Source organism: Rattus rattus, chromosome 4, assembly GCF_011064425.1.
Source record: "Rattus rattus isolate New Zealand chromosome 4, Rrattus_CSIRO_v1, whole genome shotgun sequence".
NCBI classification, from domain to species: domain Eukaryota; kingdom Metazoa; phylum Chordata; class Mammalia; order Rodentia; family Muridae; genus Rattus; species Rattus rattus.
Window position 1 is genome coordinate 23,569,202 of NC_046157.1, and position 20,158 is coordinate 23,589,359.

Here is a 20,158-nt window from a genome sequence, read left to right on the forward strand (position 1 = left end):
GTGCGGCATGGCGAGCTGTCTCCTGCTCTTGAACTACTTTGATAGATAATCAATCACTGCTGGCTGCAATTTAAGCAAAAACCAAGATTCAAATCTGGGGGCTTCACACACCGTTCACCCACAGTCCTTTGTTGGTTGGCATTTCTGGATTATCCTTCCGTTATGGAGTACTGGGTGTGGCTCAGCGGCAAGAACACTGGCTGAGCGTGCACAAGGCCCTGGGCTGGATTTCCAGCCCAACAGAACAAATAATCAAACAGAGTACCTTGCAATGCACTGTGGTTCCATAGTGATTGCATCTTCTTAGAAGGACAAAGCAGGAAGGCAGTGAATTCAAGGCTTGCCTGGGCTACGGAGTGAGTTTATATCAAGATCCTCTTTCAAAAAACGTTACGTTTATTATTATTCCTTGCGTGCGAGTGTGTTTATATGTGGCATATATGTGAAGGTCGAGAACAGCTTGCAGGGGTTGGTTCTCTCTTCCCATAATGTGGATCCCAAGGATCAAACTCAGGTCACTGAGCTTGGCTGCAAGCACCTTTAACCACTGAGCTATCCTACTGTCTTGTCTTAAAACTTTGAAAGGGAGTGTGGCCCTAGCTCAGGGACAAAGCACTTGCTTACCACATAAGAGGCTTTGGGTCGAGTCCCCGGTACCATAAAGCAAACAAAAGCCCAACAACAACATTCGTGGTTATACTCTTATCAATGACAGCTTTTAGCCACTACTCACTGAAGGCAGAAACCTGTTAACTTTGGGGGACACCCACTTTCTGCGGGGCCCTTCTCTCAACCATATCTGCTGTGTATGTTCTGGCTTAAAAGGATTCTAAGGTTCGGTCCTGCCTGGGTCTCCCTACTCCTCTTGCCCCTGATCCCACACCACTCCTACGCTGACAATGTATGTGTCAACATGTTCCTGCTCCACCATTTACTTAACTTGCTTTTAAACTTAAATTTAAAGTAAGCATCCGAGTGACAGGTTTCATTATGGCCTATTAATTCTGTTGCACACGAGTGCACCAGCCAGAGAAGTATGTCTCTATTCTTCCTGTGTATGGGTTCCCTTTGAAGCAGGGTCTCCCATTGAGCCTGGAGCTTGACAGTTAGCCATAGAGATCCTGATATCTCCTGCATCATGGGAGCCCGTGAGGTCATCTAGTTTTTGTGTGGGCGATGAGAACCGGTGTGCAGGTCTGCGGCTTATGCATCAAGTTCTCTTACCCACTGAGCCATCCCCCAGCTCTCATATCTCACCCTCTTTTCAATAGAAGTAAAAATATTTACATATGTCTGTCATCTATGTATGTATGTACGTATCTATGTATCTATGTATCTATCTATGTATCTATGTATCTATGTATCTATGTATCTATCTATCTATCTATCTATCTATCTATCTATCTATCTATCTATCTATGTATCTATGTATGTATGTATGTATCTATCTATGTATCTATCTATGTATCTATGTATCTATCTATCTGTCTGTCTGTCTGTCTATCTATGTATCTATCTATCACCTTTGTATTTGTCTATCCAATCTGTATATGCCCACTATTTTAAAATGGCAGTCAGATACCTCAATGTGGGAAATTTGGGTTACCCTTTCCTTTTTTAATTTTTAAAAGATTTATTTATCTTATTATATATAAGTACACTGTAGCTGTCTTCAGACACACCAGAAGAGGGCATCAGATCTCATTACAGATGGTTGTGAGCCACCATGTGGTTGCGTGGGATTTGAACTCAGGACCTCTGGAAGAGCACTCAATGCTCTTAACGGCTGAGCCATCTCTCCAGCTCCTGGGTTACCCTTTCCTAAGAAGAGGGAAATGTGTGTTGGAGTGCCATAGCCTCGGCTCTCACTCTTCTGGTGGGCGCGCCTGCTGTAAACGGAGCAAGCATTAGCACCTGCTGCCTTCTCTGCCTTTAGAGATACACAAGATCCAGGGGCAGGGGTGCGTGAGGCCTCCATGAAGGAGCCCCACACCTATATCTCTTTCCTGGAGCATTATTTAGGGAACAGAATCGCAGGGTCCACACTGCCAGCAGTCAGGGAGAAGCTCGCAGGGGAAGGGAAGGTGACCCCTCCAGGCAGCCAGGGCTGCAGATATAACTTGGATGCTCTTAGTTTGTTCCATCGCACAATGCACACAGGGAGGGCTCAGGGCTGTCCCTGCATAGCCAGTACCAAAGTCTGCAGAGCTTTGCGCTGTTCCCCGCCTTATAAAAGGCACCTCGATCTAAATGTCCCGGCTCTCGCCAATAACAACAATGGAAAACAGAAAGATGAATTTGGGGAATGAGAGTGCAGGTGGAGATAGCAGCCCTCATGGAAAGTTCCTTTAATATTTTAGGAAGCAGCTTAGTCATTGTTGGGTCTCTGAAGTCAAGGGGCAGGTTAACTCCTGATGCTTGGTAACCCCAGTGAGAACTGCTTTTTCTTCCCGTAGTCTCTTTCTACCACACCCCAATTCTTTTTCTTCTCACTCAATTACTTGACCAGACAGGGTCTTTCTATGTAAAGGCTGGCCTTGAACTCACAATCTTCCTGCCTCAACCTCTCTCCCCAGCTGGTATCATGGAAGGGTTACACCAAGTTTGGCTTAAATCCTCATTTTTCTCTAGGAGGAGTCTGGTTCCATCAAATGTTCTCCAATTAAGACAGCAGATCATAACAGTAGCAAAAAAAAAATAATTTGGTGTGGGAGTCACCACAACATGAGGGACTGTATCAGAGTATGGCATTAGGGAGGCTGAGAACCACTGGCTCTTAGGGATAGAAGTCAAGTTGTCAGGACCAATGCCTTTAAGCTTTATCAATCACTTAAAACTTATTATAAACCACCTTCCCCCTCTCCTGATATTTATTTTTTAAAGATTTATTTATTTATTATATATAAGTACGCTGTAGCTGTCTTCAGACACACCAGAAGAGGGCCTCAGATCTCATTTACAGATGGTTGTGAGCCACCATGTAGTTGATGGGATTTGAACTCAGAACCTCTGGGTCTTAACCACTGAGCCATCTCTCCAGCCCTTATTAAATTATTCAATGCCAGAGCTAGATTTTAAAAAGTAATGATCAGAAAAAAAATGAAAGAAAAAGGCTAATTTTCCTTGGAACTACAGATCTCCAGTCTCTGGGGGATTGACTACTGTGTGGCTTCTAGAAAGTCTTCGTGGGTGCATTCTCGTTACACCCATGCATGCAATCTCTATTGGGTCCTGTGAGCCCTTTATCCCATCTCCCATCATTGCCACCATGCTTGTCCCATGCTAGGCACTAGTCTCTCCAGGTCCTCTCAGCTCAGCCTCTCCCCCACTCCTTTGTCACCCACTTCAGCAGATACTGCTGTAATCTGTGCCTTCGCTTCATCCCTATCTGTTCAGAGTCTGCCTCGTGGAGAGAATTCTGGTGGCCCTAAAATAGCAGTTTGTGTCCATCCATATCTCCCCAGCCCTGGGCTATTTCTCTTCATGGCATTTATTAACAGCTCTCATGAGACATCGGTATATTCCAAGGGTTTATCCCCACCCCGGTCTCTCTCTCCTGTTTAAGGAGAACCTTCAGAGAATAAGGATTGTTTCTGTCTTGTTCGCCCGTTAAATCTCTGGGCCCTGAACTATGCCTTCCAGCTGTGGAAGGTCCTAACAGCTGGTGAATGAAATAAACAAGTGAGAGAGTCAATAGTTTGCTTTCTGTTTGAAAATGGCAGACAGCCACAAGTGAGCCACACCTAGAGGACACTGCCACCCTAGGAGCACTATCCATTATGGTGAACAGTGTCTTGTGGAGGGTTCACTCCTTAACTTTGGATCCCCAACAGGGTGGTCCATTAGTTTGATTTCCCCATGATTAAAGGCTTCTCTGGACATGGGTCTTTCTTCTTTTATTCTTTTTGAAAAGACATCTTAAAAGATTTATTTTTATTTGTGTGTGTGTGCATGTATGTGTGTTTGCATGCATTATATGTGTCTCCTGCATGGAGGTGTTTAAGGAGGCTACAGGACATGGGATTGCCTGCAACTGAAGTTATAGATGGTGGTGACCTTCTGGTGCTGGGAACCAAACTCAAGTCCTTTGTAAGAGCAGTAAGTGCTCTTAACTGCTGATCCATTTCTCCCCCATTTTGTTTTTGTTTTTCTTTTTTTCTGGAGCTGAGGACCGAACCCAGGGCCTTGCACTTGCTAGGCAAGTGCTCTACCACTGAGCTAAATCCCCAACCCCCCCATTTTGTTTTTAATCGTGTGTGTGTGTGTGTGTATGTGTGTGTGTGTGTGTGTGTGTGTGTGGGGTGTGTAGGGTCAGAGGTGTTGGGTCCCCCAGGAGCTGGAGTTACAAGTGGTTGTGAGCTGCCTAACACAGGTCCTCTAAAACCGGCTCTCACACACTGCCGGCCACCTCTCTAGTCTCTGGCAAGCACTTGCCTTCCAACTCCTCCCATCTTGAGCTCTTAACCTCCTTGCCCGTGTGAGTTGCTAATTTGCCCCAAGTGACAGTTTGGTGACTTATGTGAGTCAACAAACTTGTGAGCAAACGTTTGCTTAGTAACTATTCCAATATTTTCTCATAACTAGAGGGAAGAAACGCAATAATGAGTAAATAAAATAAACACCGTCCTGGTCTTAGGTAGCTTTTTTGTTTGTTTGGTTTTGGTTTTTGAAGACAGGGTTTCTCTGTGTAGCCTTGGCTGTCCTAGAACTTGCTATATAGACCAGGTTAGCCTCTAACTCAGGGATCTACCTGCCTCTGCCTCTGAAAATAAAATTGTGAGTCCCCACTGCCTGACCTTAGCTAGCCTTTTTTTGTTTTTTTTTCTTTCTTTTTTTTTGGAGCTGAGGACCAAACCCAGGGCCTTGTGCTTTCTAGGCAAGTGCTCTACCCCTGAGCAAAATCCCCAACCCTTTAGGAAGCTTTTAGTTCAACAAAGGAGATTGATACATAAAGAAAGGACTTCAAGGGTGGGGGGAGGCGCTGTGGAGATGGTTTAGAAGATCCCCAGACGACATGTAAAACCTCGAAATGGCCAACATGCTTATAAGCCTGTCACTGTGGAATGGAGATGGGTGAAGACCGTGTCTCCCTGGATCCCCCTTGCTAGTGCACCTGGTCCAATGCTCAGTGAGAGACTGTCTCAAGGGAATAAGGGGAGAGCGAGAGAAAGACACCCAAGACCCTTCTGTGTTTGCACACACGGGAATGTAACCCCTGACTTCCGGAAATGATCTTAAAACGAATGCAATGAATAATTAAACCACCAATTCCCTAGCAACTCCAAATTAGGAACTTTCATTTCAGTTTAATAATTTTAACTGGATCAATGAGAAGGAAATTTGAATTTTTCCTAAAATGAATGTTGCACTTTTCTCGGCAAACAAAGTACATTGAATAATTGCTTCTAATGATACCAAAACATGTGTCCTAGAACATGGAAATGCTGCCTTATTTGAGAGAAAAGGGGGATGGTCTCTGCAGCTGTGATTAAGTTCAGGATTAAGTTAAGGGGATGATCCTAGATTCTCCAGGTCATCACCACATGCAGTTTGCAGCTGTCTTTACAAGGCACAGAGGCAAACACAGTCAGAAGAGAGCTCCACATGACCCTGGAGGCTGGGAGAGGCAAGCGATACCTTTCTATCCGGGGCCTTTCGGAAAGCATCTAAGGTTTCTTTTTTCTTTTTTTTTTAAATGTGCATGGGTATTTTGCTTGCATGTGTCTGTGCCACTTGCATGCAGTGCCCAGGGAAGCCAGAAGAGGGCATCAGAGCTCCCTAGTTAAACTGTGGCCGTAAGCGCCCTTGAGTGGCCAAGTGAGCGTTAGGAATCGAACTCAGGTCCTCAGGAAGGGCAGATGGTACTGTTAACCTCAGAGCTATCCCTCCAGTTCTAAACTGGTTTTGCCGGGGTACTTTGTCATAGCAACAGGAAATGAAACCAGGACAGACAGTTTGTGGTATTTTGTTATAGCCATAACGGAAACTAATAACTTGAAAATTGAAAAAAAAAATTCCGTTTATTCTACAACTTAGAAGGCACCAGTCTCAATCTACTTAGCCACGAAACAGAAAAGAAGATGCCTCCCCCAGGCCTCCCCGCCTCCAATACGAGCACCTGATGCCTTCCTATGCGTTTCTCAGACTGCTCTCTTCCCATTTAATTGCATACTGTGCCAGTAACTCTCGTTCAAAAAACACGCCCCTTTTTCTGGCCACAGTTTCAAAGCAATAGATTTATCATATATTTATTTTTGATGGTAGAGATGCAGCTATTCTCCAAAATTTGGATGTTCTGTATAATTCCATTGTGAATCTAGTCATACATCAATTACTCTAAAATTGAGTCTTGGGAGTTATTAGATTAAAGAACATAACGCTTCTAGAACCTTGATCATAATGGGATGCCTATCTAATTTATATCTCCAGTAGATTATGAAGAGTGGGTCCTCTCACAGGCTTGCTTGCGTGAGCTGTAATATTTAAATTTATTTATTTATTTATTTTGTAAAGAATTATTTATTATTTTATTTATCTGAGTACACTGTGCTGACACATCAGAATCCCATTACAGATGGTTGTGAGGCACCATGTGGTTGCTGGGATTTGAACTCAGGACCTCCGAAAGAGCAGTCGGTGCTCTTAACTGCTGAGCCATCGCTCCAGCCCTTAAATTTATTTTTAAGTGACCAAGAAGCAGCTCATCTGGCAATGCACTTACAGACTTGGTTCCCAGCAGGGACATGGCAACCCATGACCACCTGTAGCTTCAGGTCCAGGGATCTTACAACCTCTTTTGGCTCTTGGGCATCTATATGTATATGTTGCCCATAAACCCATGCAGACTCATACTCATACACATAAATCAAAACAAATCTTTAAAAACCTAACATGCAAGTGTATCTTTCTAGTAGTTTCTACACAATTTTATTTCTCTGAATTGTCTAAGTCTTGTGCTCCTTTATTCAATGTGGCGCTCTGTGGCTTTCTTTTTTATTGATAAGCAGTAGTTCTCTGTAATTGTGGAATAACGGTCTCTGTCATTTTTTTTTTTTTTTTAAGAATGGTGTATTTTTTTTTTTTTTTCCCGGACTGGGGACCGAACCCAGGGCCTGGCGCTTCCTAGGCAAGCGCTCTACCACTGAGCTAAATCCCCAACCCAGAATGGTGTATTTTTAACAGACAGTCACATGTAGTCCTGCCTGACCACCCACTTCACAGCTGCAGCCGGTCCTGAATTCTCCATCCTTTCTCTTCACCTCCCAGTACTAAGCTTGCTTTTGCCACATACACCACATGGGTGCCCAGTGCCGGAGGTCAGAAAAGTATGTCGAATCCCCTGGAACTGGAGTAACAGATGGTTGTGAACCATCATGCGGGTCCCCTGGAAGAGAGGCCAGTGTTCTTAACTCCTGAGCCATCTCTCTGGCCCAAGGGGAATATTTGTTTGTTAAATCTGTCTTTTGTTATTTTTTCCTTATTTTCTTCCCTATGCTTTTGCTGTGAGGACATCCTTCGACCTGGCCTGCTCAATGGTAGGAAGACAGCTTGGTTTTCTTCATCCTTAGCCAACTCTCAATACCGCTTCTGGACCTCGTCTTCTGTGTTTCCTCTCATGATATCTTAATAGCCGATGACTTCAGAACCCACACTGTGTGTGTGAGTGTGTGTGTGTGGGGGAGTTGTGAGCAGAATTTTAATCTTCATCTCCACCGATGAGCAGAACCCATTGGCGTGTGAATGACACTGACACCTACTTCACAAGGTACTAAATGAGATCCTATTGATCTTGTTTGTTTTGTTTGTTTTCTTTCAATTTTTTTGAGGCATGGTTTCTCTCTGTAGCCCTGACTATCCCAGAACTTGCTCTGTAGACCAGGCTGGCCTCGAACTCACAGAGATCCACCTGCGTCTGCCTCCCGGTTGCTGCTGTGTGCCACTGCTGCCCAGATTGTGAGATGCTATTTGAGTTGATAACAGAGAAGTCACTCAGTTATGAGGCCGCTGTTATCATTGTTAATTTTATTGTTCCACTAATATTTTTAATCTTGTTGTTCTAAGTGGCAGTATTTGACTTCAGCTTTGCAGGTGAGTCAAACACAGTGTCACAGTGCAACAGAGCTGTTTTCCTGTGCCCCACGTTTGCTTAGGCCATCACAATCATGGCTGCAGGCAGAGTCTGTGACACAGTTAACATCAGTAGGCCCTACTTCTGTAACCAAAACAAAGCATCCCCGTTTTACTTTTTGGCGTCAATAAACCGCCTGAATTTAGGTCATTTTCTTCCATCAGATGAAAGTTGACAAATATCGTCTCCCAGCTTTTTTCTCGACTTTTATTTTTTTTCCAGCCCCCCGGAGAACACCACAAGGATAGGAGTGGGGGTTGGGGGTAGGAGGCGTTCTGACCCAAGGCTGTTGTTGACAGAATTAGGAAGAAACCATTTCTGAAGGTTTTTTTGTCAAGAATTCCTCTAGCTGCCCACAGCTCTGCACCAGCAGCTGCAGGTTGGTGCAGTCGCTGGCGTGTATGATTAAGGGTCTGTGTGCTTTGGATTATTTTTCACTGAAATTCAATGAAGTCTGTGGGCAAGGCTACGAAAACTATTACACAAAAGAGCTAATACTACAGTTCTATCAGCAAAATGAACACTAGAGCCTTTTAAAAATTAATTCTTTTCCTTAAAAAGTTATCTGTGGGGTATGTGTGTGTGTCTCCACATTCTAACTCTCCCAAGACTTTCTTCTTTCTTTCTTTCTTTTTTAAAAGATTGTTTATTTTATGTATACGAGTACACTGTCGCTGCCTTCAGACACACCAGACGAGGGCATCGGATCCCATTACAGATGGCGGGAACTGAACTCAGGACCTCTGGAAGAGCAGTCGTGCTCTTAACCGCTGAGCCATCTCTCCAGCCCCCCCCAAGACTTTTTTAGTATATATTTATGTATCATTTCCCCTCCTCCTTTTAAATTATCCCCGTGCCCTTGTTCCTATATGTGTGAAGGTCAGAAGTCAAACTGTGGGGGTCGGTTCTCTTCCTCTACCATGGTGGCCCCAAAGACCAAACGTGAGCTTAGGTTGTCTGGGCACCTGAGTCCCCTCATCATATTTTTATTGATATGTATGAAATTGAGTTTATGTGCACTAAATGCACACTTATGTGCACTCCAGGGTGCCCATGGAGGCCAGAGGGTGTCAAGACTCCTGGAACTGGAACTACAGTGACTAAACAATCCCTCCACCCTTCCCAAGCACTTCTTTTTCATTATTATTTTATTTTAAATTAATTATTTCACTTATTTACATCCCAAATGTTGCCCCCTCCTGTCCCCCTCCTTTGCCTCTGAGAGGTTGCTTCCCCTCTCTCTCTTCTCTGGGAACATCAAGTCTCTATAGGATTAGGCCCATCCTCTCCCACTGAGGCCACACAAACCAGTCCTCTGCTATACATGTGCCTGGGCCTTGGACCAGCCTGCGTATGCTCTTTGGGTGGTGGCCCAGCCTCCCAAGCCTTTCTTAATGTACATTTATTTATCCTGTTTTGTTTTTCCTTTTCAGTTATTGCTGTGACTTTGCTCCTATATCATTGAAAACACTTAAATCCATTGTTAGGTTCCAAGCTCAACTCTTAAGAGTAATTATTCCTTTAATTCTGCTTGAGTTTGAATGGAAGAACTTTTCACACGGTCAAAGTTTATTAGAGGATATTGAGAAATGTCCTGGTGCCAGACTGGAACCCAGATCTGGTGTTTTCTATCCGTGCTGCTAATTCAAATGGTCCCGACCCCTGCCCTCCAGCTAGGCACTGGCCTTGCAGGTAGTGTTCCCTGGACCTTCCCCCGTTCTCCTCTGACTCTGTGATGAAGTATTTTAGGCAACCCCACTCTTCTCTCCTTGTGCTTCTCCATTAATCCACACATTCTATAATCTATAATCCTGGGCGGTCCTATTTTAGATCTATTAAAAATTTTAATTAATATGCTTGGATTAGCTTTATTATAACGTTTTCAAAAAAAAAAATATGTTCTTGCCGAGTCTCCTCCCCTCTTTCCCTCTGCCTGAGTTCCTCTGTCCCTTCACCCACCAAAGCCTCTTTCTACAATCATATCACATGTGTCCTGCTGCCCACCCTCACTTCCCTTCCTCCTGTCTGGGTCTATGAGCTGTTTTCCTATTCTATACCCACACTTACTTCCATGTGTACACACACACACACACACACCATGAGCTTGGACCTCGTCAAGCCTGACTTTGACATTTGCTTTAACCATGTGCTTTGCATCGCAGTCTCTTTTCCTCTCACCCACGGATGCCTCGTTTGGTAACCATGCAGCTATTCCACTCTTACATCAGCAGCCCATTGGCGTGGCATGTCCCTTCCACTCTTCCCCAGAACCAGGTGCTTTGCTGGGTTTATTTTCTTCTCTTTTTAGCTTTCTGAACTAGTCTTTTGATGTTTGGGGTGGATTGGGGGGGGGCGGTTCTATCTCTCTCTTCTACCTACCGGTCTGTTCCCCAAGCCCCCAGGCAAACACGGAAAGAACACTCTTTTTGCAAACGGACCATCGTGATGTACAGCAAGCATCAGAGGCCTGAGATTCCTGCCCTGCCTCTGCTGTGTGACCTTGGGCCAGCCACTTTACTTCTTCGGTTCTCGGTTTTCTCCCTGAACAATGAGGCATATTCAGTTGAATAAGCACAGAAATAATTTAGCCCAGCTCTCAAAACAAACAGCATCATCTGAGAATTCAAGGAAGAAGCAGTACGCAAACAGTCCGACCACTCTCCTTCCCTTGCCGTTTTCCCCCCACCGCCATGCTAAGATAATGCCAACCAGCTGTCCAGTCGTGTTATTGTTATTTCAGTGTTGAAACTGCCCTTGGCCGGTCCATGCATCCCACCCGCTAACCACAATAGAAATCCAAACACTCACCGTGAATTTCTCATAGAGCTCGTAGGTCAGGAGGGGGTTGGGCAGCTCCCTGAAGTACAGCTTGCACAGGGAGCCCACACAGTGGATGTCTTGAAGGTACACCTCCCTTGTCAGATCTGGGCATTGATCTGAGCCGAACTCTTGCCTGGAACAACAGAGACGGAGACATAACAAACCCAGGCAACACAGGCCCCACATCGGCAGCTGCTTGGAGGCACAGGCGTGAGAGGAACCTTCGCTGCTGATTTGCCAGTGATCTCGACCTCCATTCTACTCCAGGCACTAGGAGACCACTGGACAGACACCGCTTTTGCAGGCTGATGCTTGCTTGGAAGATGGTTGTGACGTGAGGTCAGAAAACTCATTTGTGACCAGAGGTCCCCATGTCACCGTATCTGTGTCTTGCATACGGGCACTGGGTAGATAGAAAGTGTCTGCCAACAAAACGTCCACTGAGATTTCAGCTTTTCCAAAGCATAACTCAAAATGAAACTCTTTTTTGTTATTGTTTTTAAGTGGTGAGAGTTCAAACTGGGAAGTAGGGGGAAGTGGGGAGGTGGGGACAGTGTCAGGTCTTATCCCATATCTCCGGAGTCATGTCTCAAACTCGATTTAACCAGATACTCAAACCCAAGGTTTGAGGACCTACCTCGACTATCTCTCGGACGCTTAGTGCGTCATTTTTCTAGGTGGCTTAGTGGTGACTCTTACATGTCACTTGAGCATGTGAATGTCTTAAGCAGTCAGTCCACAGGGGGATTCCAGGGACACCAAGACCACCTGGCTCTAGGTTAGGCATCTATGCCATTTCCTTTCTTTCCCTTTGCCACATGTTGTTTGAAACAGGGTGTCAGTGTGGAGGCCAGGTTGGTCTTGAATGACATCATTACTTCTTCAGTCTCCTGAGTGCTGGGGTCACAGGTCTGTACCACCAGCTCCATGAAGGTTTGATGTCAAATCAGAAAATATTTCCTCACACGAATGCACTGCCTCGAACTGTACATACTTGCAAACTACAAAGATGGCTTTTAAATGATAAGTTTTAGTTTTAATGTAGAAGTTCAGCTCCTAAGTGTACTCCTCGGTCAGTTAATGATAAACCCCACAAGACTCTGCGACTCAACATTTTCTGCTGCCTCTCTCTACTCTGGTTTCATTTCTTCAAAGAAGAGTGAGAAACTCTCCAATACCGTAAGTGCCTCAAGGTCACTCACAGGGCTCGAGAAGAGAGGTGTCCCACGACTCTGTGGACCCACGTGCGTGTGTTTTTCTCCGAGAGCAGGCGAGAAGAGCCTAGAATGTATTCATTTATTTTGCCCAGATTTTAAAGGCACTCTTTAAAGGAAAAAGATTCCCCCCTACCTAAGCGTCTTTCTGGATGCCAGCTATTGTACCATGGACTTCAGACCTAAGAGTCAAGTTCAGTGAGGAACACTTGGCTTGCAAGCTCGAGGCCAAGTGTTGATCCTCAGAGGAAAAAAAAAAATGTTGTCAATGAAATCATAAGGGTTCCTCGTGCCATGTACGGTGGTTAACACCTGTGGGGAAGGAGCTGTGAGTTCAAAGCTCGTCAGGGAGACTGAGAACCTGTCTTCAAAAGACAAACCACCTAAGCAGCTGGGTGTGGTGGTGCACGCCTTTAGTCCTTAGCTCTCGTGAGGCAGGAGCAGGTGGGTCTCGGTGAGGTTAAGGTCAGTCTGGTTTACAGTGTGGGTTCCAGGACGGCTAAAGCTACATGGAGAAGGAACTTGTAATAAACCAATTATTTTTTTAAACATCCATAAAAAATGTTTTATCATCTATTACAATTTAATTACACGTGCGATCTGGAGAAGACGGGTCAAATAAAAGGCAGAAGGCAAAACCTTGAATTATATAATATATAATCCATATAACATAACCCAATTATATACTGACTTTACAATAAGAATGTTCTAGAGAACCAGGAGGCTTGCCCTAAGTTCCAGGCTAGCCTGGGCTACAGAGTAAGACCATGTCTCAAAAAAACATAGTAAACGTGCTTTTTAAACCACTAAATGTTCTTTTGGAATTATGATAGACAAAATACATAAACTTATTGCCTTACTCACAGAAAAATACATATATATTTCAATACATACACAGTATGTGTTTCAATATATACATAGTCTGTATACACTTTATACATATATTTTTTATTTAACGTTTCTTTTTTTGTTTGTTTGTTTGGTTTGTCAAGAGAGGGTTTTTACGTGTAACAGCCCTGGCTGTTCCTAGAACTCGGTCTGTAAACCAGGCTGGCCTCAAACTCACATAGATCTGCCTGCCTCTGCCTACCAAGAGCTGGGATTAAAGGCCAGCAGCACCACTTTTGGCCGATTCTTGTCTTTTTTTTAATGAAATAGGAATTTCTTAAAATGTTTAGGATAAATCCGCACTATTACATATTACTCACATGCCATTTATTTTAAAAATTACCAGGGTGTAGGGAGTTGGGTCACACCTGCCATCGATTCTATATGGAGGTCACAGGAAAACTTTGTGGAGTCCGTTCTCTCCTTCTGCTTATGTAGGCTCATGGTTCGAACTCAGATCATTGGGTTTGCCCAGCAAACATCTTTACCTGAGGAGCCACACCACTGGCTTCCAGTAACTTAAAAACGTCAGCATCGATTAGAGAAATGTACAATTAGGCAGACTTATAATTTCTCAGCCATCTGAAATATCAAGCGTGAATCCAAAGCAAATCTCCCAAGGGCCTCAGAATTCTGAACAGTATGAAAGGGACCCTAATCTGGCTGGGCTTTAGAAAAACATGTTCCCTAACTTGTAACTTAGATCACGTGAGGTAAATCCAATCCATCAATGAAGCATAAACCCTGACCAAGACAAAGAAAAAGCCGTTTTCATTGAACAGAATTCTACCAGGCCGGGAGGGAGCCTCCAGATTAGAGTTAGAACTGCCAGGCAGCTACACCTCGCAGAGGCCATCTTTCAGGTTTCCAGTACTCCCAGCAGAGACAGACAGAGGGAAGGCTCACTGGAGGCTTCCGGGCTCTTGTTTTAGCTTACCTTAGCCGCTGGATGTTTGAAGTGACACCCGAGAGGCGATAGATCCCATCCACAATGCCGTGAGTCTCTATAAATTCAGCACAGCTCTTCAGCACATATGGAACTGTGTACAGGAAGAGGAAAACGGCCAAGCATTAGATGTAAATCTGTCCTATAAAGACGCCCTAACAATCCAGGCAAGTTCAAATACAATGGACCGAGAAGAGCTACAACCGATAGCAATTGCTTGTAAGTGGTAGGCAACGTTCCTTAGAGACTCGATAATGGTTTTTTTTTTTTTCTTTTCTTTTCTTTTTTTTCGGAGCTGGGGACCAAACCCAGGGCCTTGCGCTTGCTAGGCAAGCGCTCTACCACTGAGCTAAATCCCCAACCCCTCGATAATGTTTTAAATACCTTTAAAAGATTTAAATAAAAATACATTTTACTTATTATTTACTTTATTTATTAATTAGTAACTTATTTATTTTTAAATATAATTTACAAAGTTTAAATAAAATAAACCTTAAAAAGTCAAAAGTACTTTTAAATCCTTAAAAGAAAAAAAAACAACGTATGTTTGGGGTGTGGTAGGTGTAGTTGATACGCATTTGTAATCTGAGCACTGCGGAGCTCAGTGTCAACCTTAGTTACATAGTAAGTTTGAGGACAGCCTGGGCTATGAGACCCTATTTCAAACAAACAAAGAAAATAACACCCCACCCCTAATCTTCATCTGTCTTAAGAGTGTCTTTAACAATTTAAAAATTCACAGGATTGTTATCTGTTAGTAAGGGATACATGCCCTCCTTTGAAAGGTGAGATTCCCCCCAAACCTTCCTTCTAGTCACTATTTAAATGGGTCATTTACAAAAGGCTCTAACACGGACTCTTACATGCCCACCCTCCCAGGGTTCAGAGCTCTGGAGGTGTGTCTCTCCTGGGGCATTGCCAGAGTGACAGAATGACACATGTCTTTCAGATGCACAGAGGGAACATCAAGTCATTTGCTACTGGTGTCCCTTGACCAATCTTCCTGAGGTCCTCTTGTGACAGTGCAGTGAATGCTGACTTACTGTGGGACAGCCCAACCCTCAGACTAAAGTCATTTGTGGCTCCTGGTTGGTTACCTAGGGATGGCACAGGCCCTCCACGAACTAAGGATTGGTCAGTGCTGTGCCAGACTCCCAACACGCACCAGTCCTTCCTTGGATTGGGCTAATGCCAAGTCATTTATGCTCATCACACACGAATACTCCTGAATGCAGGTCCATACTGGGCAGACTCTCGTTTTGAGATAGGGGTGTGATGTATAGCCCAGGTTAGCTTCGAAGTCACCAAGTTTCCCATGTACTGGGCTTAGGCAAATACCATTGCATCCGGCTTAGACTGAACCTTTGTCTGGGTAGATGTTCAAATCCAGCATTCTACCTAGACACACAGTATTTGGCTTCAACAGTCTCATTACTGTTACTGGGTGCTGCAGGATCTAACCCAGGGAGGCCCGGATGCAAGGCAAGAACTCTATCAGGAAGCTACGATCCCACTCTATCTAATTCCCCACGCCAGCGCTTCCAAAGCCTCTTCTTTTCCCTTTCAGCTTTGAAATAATTGTAAGTTAGGCATTTAATCAAATTCATCACACTTAAAAATATCCTGCCCATCCCTCAAAAGCTAACACATACCAGGAGCCTCTCCTTCGGCAAGATAGCCTTATTTTGCCCATGACTTATCCTGCAAGGCGGAACTGGGAGAACCTTCCAGTTAACTCAGGTACAAAGAGGTCAGGGAGTGGGTTTTGCGTTGGAAATATCAGAGGCTGGAGACCACAGAGGTGGATCCACTTCCTGTGTGAATAGAGGGTGGGGGTGGGGTCTAGGAGCAGGCCAGGCTTCCCACATCCTCCTCCCATCTTGGACCAGAAAGGCTACAGTTGGATGTGTTGTATTGCAGAGGAAACTTTAAGTCTGTGCGTCTTGCTCTGAAGAGAGATACAATGCCAGTGCTTAAAACACACACACACACACACACACACACACACACACACACACACGAAATTTCTGTGGTGTAAACCAGCAGTCGACTCTTCCCACCCCACCAAAGCTCTTCTGTAACTTGTCACGTGTGATGGCAGACGGCTGAGAGCGAAGACTTAGATGCCAAACTGCCTTTGTGGCCTGGGATTAAAATACATAACGAAGACAGTGGTGACATTAACCTCATGCTAGGACTGAGAGTATCCCTGGAAACATTTAGCCCAGATCCTGGATATTAGCAGTATTCTGCACTGGCAGCCGTTGTTTCTGTTTTTGTGGCTGATGCAATACTTGAATTTATAACTTTTGTTGTTGCTGTTGCTGATAACAGAGCTTAGCTCTTCTATCCAAATGAGTTGTCAAAACTCATCTCTGCTCTTTGGAACTGCTGTTGTTCCTCTTTGAGAGGTATCAATCCTGCTTCTGGGAGGTCTCTGTGATTTTAGGTGACTCTGCGAGGCACAAAAGCATCGGATATTTTAGAGGTGGGGAAATATACGGGGAATCCTCATTTACAGCTCTGCACGAGAGGGAAGAATTATTGTAACTCCTCACAGAAAGAGAGCATATCCCCTGTCCCATACTTGTCCCAAATCTTCTGGGGTCTCATCTTGAACCAGGCGGGAAGGTGCAGATCTCCCTTCCTTTCAGCAGCAGGACAGGAGTCACTCTATCTCCTCACTTAGCCGAGGCAAGTGTGCTCCCTAGTGTGTCCCCCAGCCACCACAGCTGAAAAGCCACCAGCCTAGCGTAGAGCTTGTGAAGTGCAGATGCATGCACACATCAAGGGGATCTTGCCACACTGAATGCTTATTGCAGGGCAGGAGGAAGGTAGGTGGAGGTGGAGGCAAGGAATTTACCTTCTAAGCAAGTTCTGTGTTGTCTGCCAATCTGAGGTGACACTTGAGACAACCAAGGCTTGAAGAGAGACAGTATTGGGGTGTGGTGTTGCCCAGGTTTCTGAGCATTTTGTCTTGAGGCTGGAGAGATGGCTAAGCGACCACTTAGAACTCACATTTTTTCCAGAGACCCTGAGTTTGGTTCCAAGCATTCATATTGAACAGCTCACAACCACCTGTGACACCAGCTCTCAGGGATCTGACACTGTCTTCTGGTCTCTGTGATCACCCTCACAGACACGGCATGCAGGCATTCACATACACACACACATGCATTCACACACACACACACACACACACGCATTCACACACACACACACACACACACACACACACACACACACGCACACGCACACACGCACAAGAGCGCCAAAAATCTCCAGTAAGAGTTTAGTCTCCAAGTCTTGGATCCCTTGGACTGTTGTTTCTAGAGTCTAGCTACATCAAGGGCAGTTTTGGATTCTGATTCTGATCATGGTAGGATCCTGATAGGCACGAGCTGAGTGGCTACAGATAAATAGAAGGTCTCCTTGTCAACACAGACATGGAGTGTGTGTGGGGGTGACTCTGGAGGTTGAAGTCACAAGAGTTTGATCTCCCACCCAGGTTCACACAGTTGCTGGCTACAATCTGATATTATCATCCCTCTGAGCCGTTTCGTGGGCGCTTCTCTCCAACTCCCTTTCTCTGGTTTGCTTTTGTTCTCCCTGGATCAGCAATCTTGAACGTTAACTTCTAATCAGCACAAAGCTTTTCTCAGATGGCTTCTGACAGAAGGGAAAGCCTTTCACACGCCCCGCTTACATGGTGCTAGAGGGTCCCGTGTCCCCACGCTTGCGTCCTGATGAACCGTTTGGTGAGCCTCTCAGAGCTCTGACTCCTTCAAGGGTTTAGGGCAGAAGAGGCCCACAGTCAAAGCTTTCCGAGTCCCCCGAGAAGCCGTGACTCTGACCTGCCTCAGTTTCCTGGTAGTCGGGTCTGGGGTGGATGCAAGACAGCACAGTTGTGTTTGGTCACTGTTGGATGGTCAAGGCTACATCCTTTCAGAGCACCTTAAATTGTCTTTGTCTTTTAGAGGCACATGCATACCCTTCCCTGTTTTTGTCTCCTATCCCTCTTTGGGTCCTTATTCCTGACTTTCATGTAAAGGGTGGTGAAGAAGTGTGTTGTTGGGGCCACCAAGGGTTTAGCTTAGGAGAGTGGGGGGATGGCTTAGCAATCACTTAGAACTTAATGCTTTTCCAAAGATCCCGAGTTTGGTTCCCAGCACAAATACTGAATGGTTCATGACTACCTGCAACTCCAGCTCTCAGGGATCTGACACCATCTTCTGGCCTCTGTGGGCACCCTTACAGATGTGGCATGCAGACATGCACGCATGCACACACTCACGCATGCACACATGTACACACAAACATACTGCTTGCTCCCATCTACCCCAGACCCTGCCGCTTTTAAAGTGCACAGTATTAAGTGGGTCTTTGGACATACATTTACAACCTAAGAGCTGTCACACTATCTGTTATAGAACATTTCATTACCCACTCCCCTCAAAAACCAATATTGACTCTTAGTTACTACCCACGTTCCTCCTCTGAAGCCCTTGTCCAGATCTCTATTTCCATGGGTTTCCCTATTTCAGATGTTTTACAAACATGGAATCTTAACCATGTATGGTCTCCTGATGGGCTTCCTTTACTTAGCAAAATCCTCACCAGATCCATTTACATCGCAGCATGCGTTGGCACGGTGTTCCTTTCCATGGCTGAATATTGTTCTAAACAAATTCTTCATTTTGCTCATCCACTGACCTCTTGGTGGAAAATTCAGCCGTTCCCACTCTTTGACTTATTACGAACAAAGAAAATTCCTCCGTATGTGTGTGTGTGTGTGTGTGTGTGTGTGTGTGAGTGTGTGTGTCTGTGAATGTGTGAGTGTGTGTGAGAGTATGTGTGTGTGAGTGTGTATGTGTGTGTATGTGTGTGTGTCTGTGTGTGTGTGTGTGTGTGTGTCTGTGTGTGTGTGTGTGTGTGTGTGTGTGTGTGTGTGTGTGTGTGTGTGTGTGTGTGTATGTGTGTGTGTGTGTGTGTGTGTGTGTGTGTGTGTGTGTGTGTGTGTGTGAGTGCGTGTGTATGAGTGTGTGTGTATATGAGTGTGTGTGTGTGTGTGAGTGGGTGTGTATGAGTGTGTGTGTGTGTATATGAGTGTGTGTGTGTGTGTATTTCGTATGGACAGAAAGATTTTTTATTTTTTGGCTATAGATCCAGGAGTGGGAGGGTAACCCTACATTTCCCTCTTGGGGACCTGCCAAACTCTTCTTCAAAACAGCTCCCACTGGCCAATCTAGGAGGATTCCGATCACTCCACGCCCTTGTCAACACTCGTTATTGTCTGTCTGTTCTTATGGTCAGCCTCCTGGGGATACACTGGTATTTACTGTGGTTTTGATTTGCGTTTTGCTGACTGCTAGTGGTGCTTAGCATCTCTTCCTGGGGTGATTGGCCATTCGTGTAGTTTCTCTGGAGACTGTCTCTCTACTCAACTTTTAGTGGAATTGCTTGTCTTTTTTGTGCTATCATAATAGTTCTTGAAATAGTCAGGATTCGAGACTCTCATCACATCTGTTTTTTTGGCAAATGTTTTCTTCTAAGCAGTTGGGCTGTCTTTATACTTAAGTTTTTTTTTTTAAATTTCAAATTTTAGATGTTACAATATAATTACATCATTGTCCCCTTCCCCTTCTTCCTTGCAGACCTTCCCTTAAACCCCTCCTTGTTCTTTTTCAAATTCATGGCCTTTTTTTCCATTATGTATTTTTACATGCATATATGTATACACACATATATTCCTAAATATAACCTATCAGAGTGTATAATGTCATTCATACATTTGTTTTCAGGGCTGACCATTTGGCATTGGATAGCTGATTGGTGTGCTCTTCCCTGGAGAAGGTTATTTCTGCCACTCTCAGCCTTCCTTAGTTGCCTGAAGTTGTCTAGGTAGCCACTGAAGTCTTGTGGTCTTCACTTCATCTACTTTGGTGTGTCTATTGGTGTTGTCTTTCTTCTAGGCAATACATATTAGGTATAGCCTCTAACACTGCAGGGAGATACAACATCACTGCAGACTTTCTGATGCTCTCATCCACAGTGCTCTCTGAGCCTTAGGTGCAGCAATGTCTTGTAGCTGTATCACTGGGACGGGGCCCCACAACCTTGCATTATGATTGGCTATGGTTTTCTGCAGCGACTTCTGCCTGT

The 20,158-nt window shown here is 44.8% G+C and overlaps 1 protein-coding gene across 1 annotated transcript in view; it reads right to left on the reverse strand.

The window, feature by feature from the left end:
- Arhgap31 (Rho GTPase activating protein 31) overlaps positions 1 to 20,158 on the reverse strand; it is a 113,268-nt gene that overhangs the window by 26,440 nt on the left and 66,670 nt on the right. The window contains exons 2-3 of the mRNA XM_032900203.1: positions 13,988 to 14,090; positions 10,937 to 11,081 (exon numbers count right to left, since the gene is read on the reverse strand). Coding sequence (XP_032756094.1) covers positions 10,937 to 11,081; positions 13,988 to 14,090 — 248 coding nt within the window. The remainder of the gene's footprint in view (positions 1 to 10,936; positions 11,082 to 13,987; positions 14,091 to 20,158) is intronic.